General features: G+C 39.0%; 3 protein-coding genes across 3 annotated transcripts; 1 reads left to right on the forward strand and 2 right to left on the reverse strand.

Moving 5' to 3' along the window:
- Positions 1–1,400: 1,400 nt before the first annotated feature.
- On the reverse strand, positions 1,401–3,063 carry cst3 (cystatin C (amyloid angiopathy and cerebral hemorrhage)). The gene is made up of 3 exons (XM_053332771.1): positions 2,795–3,063; positions 2,147–2,257; positions 1,401–1,736 (listed from the first exon to the last, which is right to left on the reverse strand). Exons 1-3 carry the CDS (start codon positions 2,993–2,995, stop codon positions 1,656–1,658), a joined length of 393 nt encoding a protein of 130 aa, XP_053188746.1. The 5' UTR covers positions 2,996–3,063; the 3' UTR covers positions 1,401–1,655.
- Positions 3,064–3,156: 93 nt separating this feature from the next.
- Positions 3,157–6,638, forward strand: ephx5 (epoxide hydrolase 5). The gene is made up of 9 exons (XM_053332770.1): positions 3,157–3,405; positions 3,521–3,734; positions 3,843–4,023; positions 4,451–4,660; positions 4,746–4,875; positions 5,188–5,399; positions 5,557–5,665; positions 5,762–5,887; positions 5,986–6,638. Exons 1-9 carry the CDS (start codon positions 3,383–3,385, stop codon positions 6,185–6,187), a joined length of 1,407 nt encoding a protein of 468 aa, XP_053188745.1. The 5' UTR covers positions 3,157–3,382; the 3' UTR covers positions 6,188–6,638.
- A 266-nt stretch (positions 6,639–6,904) lies between these two features.
- On the reverse strand, positions 6,905–9,482 carry mad2l1bp (MAD2L1 binding protein). The gene is made up of 3 exons (XM_053332641.1): positions 9,035–9,482; positions 7,522–7,871; positions 6,905–7,432 (listed from the first exon to the last, which is right to left on the reverse strand). The coding sequence occupies exons 1-3, from the start codon at positions 9,480–9,482 to the stop codon at positions 6,905–6,907; spliced, it is 1,326 nt and encodes a 441-aa protein (XP_053188616.1).
- Positions 9,483–10,162: the final 680 nt, after the last annotated feature.

Genomic DNA, 10,162 nt, shown 5'->3' on the forward strand with positions numbered 1-10,162 from the left:
ACATAACAAACCTGTGATTGGCAAAGACTTTACCTCAGTTTGGCGAATAACGGTCGACTTCAACTGCAGCTACCAGGTGATATTAGCTTCAAACTGGTTATAATAAACACTTTTCTACTGTGAGTTTATCTGCTGATGAAATAATGGGAGGGGAGGTAAGGAATATTTAAATTAAAGTTTGTTCACCACAGCAGGTCTTGTGACAATTAGCCCAAATAAATGTTTGATTAATGAAAGAAATACAGCTAACAACTTGCAGCAAACTAGATATTTACACTGTGTTGCCACCCTTGGATTTCCATTCGCTGCCATCTCTTAAAACATGACAGACAACTGATCTGCTGCTGAGTCAGCAATTACAACCTAAAGGATTTGTAAAGTTCTGCGTCAAGTTTATCTGAAATATAATAAATAAAACTAAACCATTAAACTAGAAGCAATATGACTAAAGAAGCATGATACAATTAAGTCATTATATATCCAAAAAAATGTGGGACTGTAAGTATGATAATGTAAGATTTGTTTCTTCCTTCTATTCCTTTATAATCATGGCATATGTATCATTTTGTTGCAGTCTGCTGGTTATATTTTGTATATTTTGTGCATTTGTTACTTCTAGGCTGGACTACTGTAATTCATTATTATCAGGCTGTCCTAACAAGTCTCTAAAGACTCTCCAGCTGGTCCATAATGCAGCTGCTCGTGTTCTGACAAAAACTAGAAAGAGAGATCATATTACTCCCATCTTGGCTTCACTGCACTGGCTTCTACTGTAGACGTCCGGATGATGGATTCCAGTCCCGGACCTTCTAGCTTCATTGTTGATTTTCATTGTGCTTCTAACCTCTATCCTTCCTTTCTCTCCTCTCAACCCCAACCGGTCGAGGCAGATGGCCGCCCACTCTGAGTCTGGTTCTGAGGTTTCTTCCTGTTAAAAGGGAGTTTTTTCTCGCCACTGTTGCTCATGTGGGAATGTTGGGTCTCTTTAAAGTTAAAACCTGAAGAGTTCAGTTTAGAACCTGCTCTATGTGTAAAGTGCCTTGAGATAACTTTGTTGTGATTTGGCACTATACAAATAAAGATTGATTGATTGAAAAGTCTGGCAGTAGTGTACACTGAGCATAAAAAGATCCCCAGCAGGGAAATTCACTTTGAGCCAAACCAAGTATTAAAAAAAAGTAAATGAGGAAATAGTTTTACCTTCCTCTTACAACATTAACAATCAGTCAGATGACAAATCTGAAAAAAATAAAAACTACAATTTTGCTGAACAACTTTTCTGTACTTCCCCCGCAACCCCAAAAATAATGATCTGAGGTCTGGACAGCAAAATATATGTTATACCTGTATACAGTATGTTTATTGGTGGAAGTTTGAACAACTACAATCACACATGGACACACTGCTTAAGTCATTTAATTTCACTTTTACAGCAGCATGTAGTTCAAATGCAGTACAGAGTTATTTGTTAGTTGCAAGGTTCAATGATTAAGTATTAAAAAAGAAGTTTGTGCTAATACTTCCTGTGAAAAATTAATGTACAGTTTTCTCTACATTGATGAACTGCACAGCGTAGTTTGAACTATTTCATTCAGCATAGCAGGACGTGGCAACTTTCATTCTTTTGCAGTTAATCCAAACAGCAAACAAAGCAATCACTGACATTTCTCATCCAGCAATTGGATGCCATCACGAAGCCATGGGCGGCTCCACACTGTGAAGGTGCACTGGTACAACTGAGGAAAAAAATAAAAAAAGACGTTCAGTATACACATTATACATCTCAAATACAACTGCATTTAGTATTGAGTCTTTGAGGTTATAACATTGTCAAAGAAAAAAAAAAAAGGCTGTTCATTTTTGATATGAAAACATATGATCATGATATTTCATTTGACTAAAAAAAGGCAGTGGTTTTAAGGTATTTGGGGATTATGGTAGTGGTTCAGGTTGGTGGCTGATTCCTCTTGCCTCAGCCTGTCTAATTATAACTTCTCTCTATGGGTACACAAACAAAGCCCAGTGGTTTAAAGCAAGGAAGTGTCTCAGTGCAGTTGACTGTTACATTTCAAGTGCAAGTCTACTGTACACTATTTTAACATTGCATTTAGTGAGTCCCACTGGCAAAAATGAAAAGGACTTTTACCCGAGCCTTCTCATTCCCTTGGTGGATGGTGCACTGTTGATTCCCACTGTCCTTTCTGCAGTCGGTCCTTCCCATTCTCACAGTTATGATATACTTAATGCCAGCAACCACCTGTAAAAAGAGAATTGGGTGAGACATGTTAATACAGATCAATCCTTTATAAAAAAAAAACTGTAGCAGGCCTGCTGCAGATTTCAGGTTACTACAATCTCGTCATGTCTCAACCCAATCATGATAGGGGGAGGCTCAATAATTGGGGTGAAAAGTGAAATGAATCATCAAAGAGGAGATCATGTACAGTTTAAGTGTGATTTGGCTGAAGAGTTGTGGGGAATTTGACTATTTTTCCCACTTTCCCAGAGTCAGAAACAAATAAATGCCTTCGGACAGACCTTTTGATTTAACTGGCGTAGGCTAAAACGACGCCAAACACTAATATTAAGATGTCCTAGCTGAATTATTATTGTTGCTAATGGGATCAAATAGCATTAGTATGAGGCGTTCAGGAACTGGGCTCGATTAAACCAGGAAACCAAGCGTTGTTTGGGCCGCCTTTAAGGTTTGTTTTGTGAGGAGGCCCACAGTGTCCGACTTTAAAATAAGAAACTTGGAGTAGACATTGACAAGTTGAAACCAGACGTTACTAACCTGACTCTGAGCCTTGATCACCTCTGCCACTTGGCTAACAAACATATCGTTGGTGCCTCTGTTGTGTTGGACGACGGCGAAGTTGAGAGCATTTTGCACACCGGAGTCATTTACATCGATGTCTCTCGGTCCCCCGATCAGTGCAGCTGAGCCGAGGGTGAAGACCGCCGCAAGGGCAGGAAAAACGAGCTTCCACATCATCTTTGTTCTGATTTTCGGGCTGCAAAACAAGACAACAACTCCCTCTTATATAACTACCGACGTCAGGGCTGAGCTTGTGCGCAGTGAGTGGCGCATCGCGCAGCCAATCAACGATCTCTGCAACTCAAACCCCGCCTCCCCCTAAAGAGTCAGTGACTGAAGGCTGGTTTATACGTCTGCCATTTGGGAACTTGGAAACACTGCTTTCCCAGTTTGTATTTTAAATAAGTCAAACAACGTATTGTTTTTCGCTTGGTGGTTGCATTTTAGTGTACTGTAAACACCACTCTCTGTATGTAAACCGTGTGGAAGATTCATAATTATTGACCTCTGTCCTAGTGCTTATCATAGAAGATCACCTGGGGCGTTTACCTTGGGAAAAGTACAATGCAAAAACTGCAGGTTTTGAAGTAAGTAGTTTTGTTTTGTTTTGTTTTAATTTTTAAAAATGTATTTTACCACAAATAGTCTGCTCTAATTTAATGTGTAATTTAATGTAACGAGTTTGGTCCCTGCCACCTGCAGGGAAGCTTTCCTGGACTTGGACTTTGTCCATCAGAGGCTTCTGATAGGAACAGCTGTGGCAGCAGGGGGGGCACTGGCATACATAGTGCACAAAAGAAGAGAGGTTAAAAGTATTCCTCTTGGTGAGGGATGGTGGGGTGCAGGGGAGAAGCCACTGTCAGAGGATGATAAAATCTATGCCTTTGAAGTGCGAACCTCAGATGAAGATATTAAGGTAGTTTTTTTTGGTTGCTGTTCAACATTTTCATCACAGTTAAGGAGACACAATAAGCCTTTAATTACATGTTTATGTGACGTAATCAGCAATGTCCCCATTCAACAGGACCTCCATGAGCGAATCGACAAAACCCGCTACACTGATCCCTTAGAAGATAGTGGCTTTCAGTATGGATTCAACTCCACTTATCTCAAGAAAGTGGTTTCCTATTGGAGACATCAGTTTGACTGGAAAAAGCAGGTGGCAGTGCTTAACAAATATCCCCACTTCAAAACCAAAATTGAAGGTACTCAACTCACATATAATGTGAACAATTAATATCACAATGATCCAAAAATAATCCAGATAATCATCAAAATATGTTGTAAACTCTTAAAATGGCACATCTAACATGTTTTAACATTAGGTTAACTTTTCCTTACGTTTTGCTAAGAAACAAATGTTTTTACTTTTATTAAATCTTATCCTTTTTTAGTCATACACAAGTAATCAAACAATGGAAATATACAGGCTCCCTTGTGACAAGTCAAAACATATCAGGAAAAACAATATGCTGTATGCTAGTGAGTCACTAGTGAGAATATGCACAATCATCCTCCTCACAATTCTTGTTCTGAATGTTGTAAAACTTCTTTTGTAATCTCTAAATCTCTTTTGACCCAAAGTTAAACACACACACCTTTTTTTCTTTTCTCAACAATGATCTTATACAGGACTGGACGTACATTTCATCCATGTACGGCCACCACATCGTGAGAATCAGACAGTTCTGCCTCTTATGCTTGTTCACGGCTGGCCCGGCTCTTTCTTTGAGTTCTACAGGATTCTGCCACTTCTCACTGAGAACCAGGATGGTGTTGTGTTTGAGGTCATATGCCCATCTATACCTGGCTACGGTTTCTCAGAAGCCCCTCATAAACAAGGTGGATGATTGTAATAATCATTTTATATTTCAGTTTAAGCAGGAGATATTTACAGATGTGCTTTTACTGTATCTCTCTTGTTCAGGATTTAACAGTCTTGCCGCTTCCAGAGTATTCCTGACACTGATGGAGCGTTTAGGGTTCTCCCAGTTCTATCTGCAGGGAGGTGACTGGGGCTCCCTCATCACCGTCAATATGGCACAGATGAAACCTCAGTAAGACAGTCAGCAAAACAAGCCTCTCCAGAAGACATGTGATATGTTTTCACTGCAATGGAATTTTCACCACCCATCTACTTTTTAAAGGGAGTCATTCTTTGCAAAATTGTGAAACAGTGCTTTCAGGCTACAGAGTGTACAATTAACCAAAAAAATAAATGCTAATACTACAAATTCCTGGATTAAGGATACTTAAAAAAAAACACAAACATGATTAAATCTAGCATTTATAGCTATACTGACACAGGTCACAATGATTAAACCTTTAATCTTAGGTCAAATTGTTCATTTTTGTACTCTATCTTCCAGGTGTGTCAAAGGTCTCCACTTAAACATGCTTGGTCATAGAAACGGGTTCAAGGTATTGCTGTCCCTCCTGATTGGTCCTTATCTGCCCTTCTTGGTGGGCTTCAGTAAAGAAGATGTCCGCCGATTGTTTCCTTTCTTTGAGAAGAATGTCTGGGAAATCCTGAGGGAAACAGGCTACCTCCACATTCAGGCCACTAAACCTGACACTGTAGGTGAGAACACAAGCAAACAGCTTCACTGATGATCACCATTGACTCTGTTCACAAGTCAAAAGACAAACGTAGGTTGGAAGGCTAACTGCTCCTCGTATTATGTGATCTCAGTACACAAGTATTTTAGCTCCTAATATAGCTTACGTTGTGTTAACAGGCTGTGGAGTGAATGACTCCCCTGTGGGCTTGGCTGCCTACATTCTGGAGAAGTTCTCCACATGGACCGATCTGAAGAACAGAGACCTGGAAGATGGTGGGCTGGAGAGGTACATGAGGGTGCATGTTTTGATTATTTGGTGATATATTCAACAAAGTTTATGATTGTTGCTTTCTATGAATAATAATTGGGTTTGTTTGTACAGAAAATTCAGCCTTGACGACCTCTTGACGAATGTCATGATCTACTGGACTACAGGCTCCATAGTTTCCTCCATGCGCTTCTACAAAGAGAACTTGAAGACTAATATTGAAAACAGATTGGACTCGAAGTATGTAGCTCATAGCTCATAAAGCCCTGAAACTGTTTAAATGATGACTTTACTATTTTGTTAAGTATGCTTATTAATATCCTTTGTTTTTGCTTTAGGGTTAGGATATTTGTGCCCACTGGAATGGCCGCCTTCCCTGGGGAGCTGATGCATGTCCCTTATACGTGGACAAAAACTAGGTTTCAAAACATCTACTCCTACACTCTCATGCCAAAAGGGGGTCACTTTGCTGCCTTTGAGGAGCCCCAGCTGCTGGCCAACGATATTGTCCAGTTTGTTAAAAAGGTGGAGAAGTTCTGAACCCGTTGATGCACTCAGACCAATGTAATTATTATGGTACATCTGTTCTTTATTATTGCTGTTGTGTTCGATTTTTATCATTCCAAATGAGACCCATACACACATCCTTGTAAGTAAATTGTTTCTAACACTATAATGCCTCATTGCTTGATCTGTGTAGAAAACTGCAGAACTGTTGAAATCATATCCAGGTTTTAATGAATGTAAACATACACAGATGATACTGGCACGTCAATGTGTCTGAGGATTGGTTTAAAGAAAGCATCACAAAGCAATACATCACATTATACTTTTCAAGTTATGCTCATTAAAATGATATTGCACCAATGTTATATGTGTTGTTCTGTTAAAAAGGTCCTTGAAAATTAGAGATACACTATACGAAACAAAAATATTCTGTATAAATATAAACAATAATACACATTGTCCTCAAGCTGATTTCAAGACATGCCAACAAAGTCTCTTCAGAACACATTTTGTCAGTATTTCAGAAGACTTATACAAAGGATATAATTGTGTCAATAAACCCACTATTGTTTGAAATGACGTACTTTTAATTACAGGTAGAAAAAAAAATTAAACTCATCATCCTTTAAAATATATACAGCTTAATTAAAGTTCAAAATCCACTTGAACCACCATTAAAATGTAAATGTATTATACAGACTCCACAAAGAGAGCATCTCCAATTTCAGAAAACATACTCCCCTTTTAGGGTCAGTTACTAAAGCCCTTAATAGTCATGGGCGCCTGAAACCACACATAATCTTGCCAGTCTGACCCCTCTGCACTTGTTTCCGTACAGATGCTGGGATCAGTAGACAGAGCAATAATTTGGTTCTTTACACGAGTTGGCACTTTAAATTGTAGTTTAGGGCGGAACCAGCCTACACCACAATCCCTGTGAGCCAGCACTAAGACTGTGGTGGGCATTAAACGAACAGGTCTGGTGTCAGACAAAAGGTCAGCAACAAAAAGAGTGCGGAAGAGTTGCCTTAAGCACGATGATACCCGAAGACATTGATCTCCGCTGGCCAGTATCAGTGCCTCCATGTTGATCTCGTACAGCTCTTTGGGGAGGACGAGGGAGCCACCCATTAGCAGTAGAACACGGGGCACTCTGCTAAGAGAAAATAGCACCTCCAGCTGCTGCAGCACCTCCTCTAACTCCTGGAGGGTCTGCTGACACTTGCGCAAGCCCATGTCTACAGATTGCCCTGGCCTCCGGCTCACTACATCTTTATCCTAAAAAGGTAAAACAACACTCTCTTAACTCAGTCTCAAAAACATTTATAAATCATTTGATGTGCGCTACCATCATTTTTGATACTAACCTGCATTGTTGCTTGTTGTTTCTTCTGGGAGTACACCAGCTGGTCATACGTCATAGGTAGCTGCTGTCTCTGATACAGAATACACTTGAGGATTTCGCTGACGAAACGGCAGCAGCCTTCCTGCGTTACAGTGCCAGGGAGGACCACGTCGACACAGCCTTCCTCCTGCACTTTTCTCATTACCTCAGCATCATTGTCCTCGGTGTTACTATGTTGTTTACTAGCAGTCAAACTGGAATGTTGCAAACTCTTCTGACCTGAAGCGTCCTCTTCTTGGGTGATTTCTGTCCAAACAAGGAACAGAATAATGTAATTAGGGTGAGCAATAGACTTGTCTGGCTCAATTTTAGCTTGTTAAATGTTAACGAAATCTAGCATGAGCAGTTTTCTAATAAAGCCATTGTCCAATTTGCACAGCTTCTGTCTGACAATGGTAGAGGAAACACTCCCCTTGTTTAAGTATTCACAGCAAGTAGTCAGAGGTAAAAGTCCTGCATTCAAAACCTAACACAACTATTATCAGCAAAAAAAAAAAGAATGTTACATGGTTATACAGATTACTGGATTATAACGATTTTCACTGTTCAATGTGTGGCTAATGTTCACTGCTCTATATACAGCTAGATAGTTTCATATAGACAAGGAATCTGATTTGTTGATCTCATATTTTCTGAAAGAAACTGGAAAATAGTAAATCAAACAAACAAACAAACAAACAAACAACAGTCTGATGATTAGTCCCAAACACAAAGACAATCAGTTTACAATTACATAAAACAGAAAAGCAGCAAATACAGAGGATGGTTGGTGTTTTTTTTTTATGCATAAATGACTAAAAACGATGAATCGATCATTATCATCATCAATAGTTTCTGATTAATTGTCAATAGAGTAATGAATCAAACTATTTGTTTCAGCTGTAGCTAAAGTGGAGCAGACACTATGAAATAGCACAACATGGACATACTCAATGTAAGCACGTCAAAAGTTCAATACTAGAGTAAATACACTTACTGTAGTTACTCCACCCGTGCTGACTCAGAATACCACACCTCTTGCTGAATAAATAATTGGATTGTAACACACACTGTCAACATGTGAACTTGACTGTATCCAACAACTTTAAAGGTTCTGCAATTTGTTCAATTAATTTCAATCTAAAGAGTTTTAATGGCATGAATGTTGCCAATGCATCAACATACAAGTTGTCCAAATAACAGCTAACATTAACACAGCATTAAGATTGATATATATATATATATATATTGGTGTAGGCCTATATTAAATACAGTATATCCTATGCATTTATTTGTGAGTGTGTTTCCCACAATCAAAATGAAACGAAGGTGTCAATACTTTAACAAGCTGTCATCTTTACATTGCTCAATCTCAGAAACGTTACTACACCACCACTGCTACTACTATTACTATTACTACTAATAATAATGATAATAATTATAATGACGATTATGATGATTTGGGGTTTTGGGAAACACGGGGACCCGTTCCTTACCAGACGTGGAGATTGAAGAGGACATGACAGTGTTTTCTTTGTCTTCAGCTCTGTTCACAATAGTTTGGTTGGAGTTGAATCGATGTTCAACGGAGGTATCTTCCAGCTCAGTGTCATTCTTCACCTGTACTCCAGTGTTTACAGCCGGCGGTGAGAGTTTTCCGGTGATTTGTCTGTTTGAGTCGTCGGAAACAATCTGTAACTTTAAGACATTACAGGACATACTCGGTTCTTCGGCTGTGTTGACGTGTTTTTCTGTCGCATTGTCTCCGTTGTTAACCGTGGACGTACTTCCCGTGTCCGTATTTGTTGGTAGTTTAATTGAATTCAGATTTGTTAGCTTTATTATATTTGAATCTTCAGCCATAGTTTTGAACCTCCGCGCCGGGTATTTCCGTAGTGCATCATGGGAAACGTGGCTCAGCCTGAATGGTGCGTTCAGGGACATGAAAAATGTTGCACTTCCGTTTTGAAATTATTGCTCACCGGCCTATTATGTGCTGTTTACATCAAAAATGAATGTGTTCTCACATAACACCACAGAAGGATGTGTTGGTGTATAGGTGATCCAAAACCCTCTGCATTTAACGTCACTGGTAGAAAAAGTATTTCTGGATGTACTGGGAGGAATTAAGCGCCCTGATTGTGTAATTTGGTAACAGTTTAACGACCCGTGATAACAACCGAGACTCATGAATAAACGCGTGTATAGTGACCGTAACAGATCACCATTAAGGCTATTAAATAGTCGTTTGACAGTCTAAAATTTGTTTTAGCATGAAAGTAAAAGTCATTAGTTTGGCGCTTAATGCTGAGTATCGGTTTTCCCGGGTGTCTAGAATGCAGCACGTCGACTCAGGCATTCAAAATAAGTAATGGGTTAATAGCATAGACTGTATAAAAGAAGTTAATAGCCTTATATTGGTCAACATTTCATATTATTTTGGGGGAAAAATTTAATTACCTGCTATATATTACAAATCTTTTCATTTTAATCGCTAAATTTCAGATTCACAAAAGCAAATTTACAGGTAAAAAGCCAAACTTCTGTTTTTGTCTAAAATAAGATCACTTTGTATATGAGGTGTTTTCTTGTTTTTTTTAAAAATTACCATTCATAAATATTAG

This window comes from Scomber japonicus, chromosome 14 (assembly GCF_027409825.1).
Source record: "Scomber japonicus isolate fScoJap1 chromosome 14, fScoJap1.pri, whole genome shotgun sequence".
In the NCBI taxonomy this organism is placed as follows: Eukaryota; Metazoa; Chordata; class Actinopteri; order Scombriformes; family Scombridae; genus Scomber; species Scomber japonicus.

Coding starts and splice junctions, on each gene's coding strand:
- cst3 (XM_053332771.1), bottom strand. CDS start 2,995: ATGATGTGGAAGCTCGTTTTTCCTGCCCTTGCGGCGGTCTTCACCCTC. Junction 2,258..2,794: donor TGATCAAGGCTCAGAGTCAG/GTTAGTAACGTC, acceptor CTCTTTTTACAG/GTGGTTGCTGGCATTAAGTA. Junction 1,737..2,146: donor AAGGGAATGAGAAGGCTCGG/GTAAAAGTCCTT, acceptor TTTTTTCCTCAG/TTGTACCAGTGCACCTTCAC.
- mad2l1bp (XM_053332641.1), bottom strand. CDS start 9,482: ATGTCCCTGAACGCACCATTCAGGCTGAGCCACGTTTCCCATGATGCA. Junction 7,872..9,034: donor CTCTTCAATCTCCACGTCTG/GTAAGGAACGGG, acceptor ACATTTAACAAG/CTAAAATTGAGCCAGACAAG. Junction 7,433..7,521: donor AACAACAAGCAACAATGCAG/GTTAGTATCAAA, acceptor TTACCTTTTTAG/GATAAAGATGTAGTGAGCCG.
- ephx5 (XM_053332770.1), top strand. CDS start 3,383: ATGCAAAAACTGCAGGTTTTGAA. Junction 3,735..3,842: donor CCTCAGATGAAGATATTAAG/GTAGTTTTTTTT, acceptor CCCATTCAACAG/GACCTCCATGAGCGAATCGA. Junction 4,661..4,745: donor AGAAGCCCCTCATAAACAAG/GTGGATGATTGT, acceptor TCTCTTGTTCAG/GATTTAACAGTCTTGCCGCT.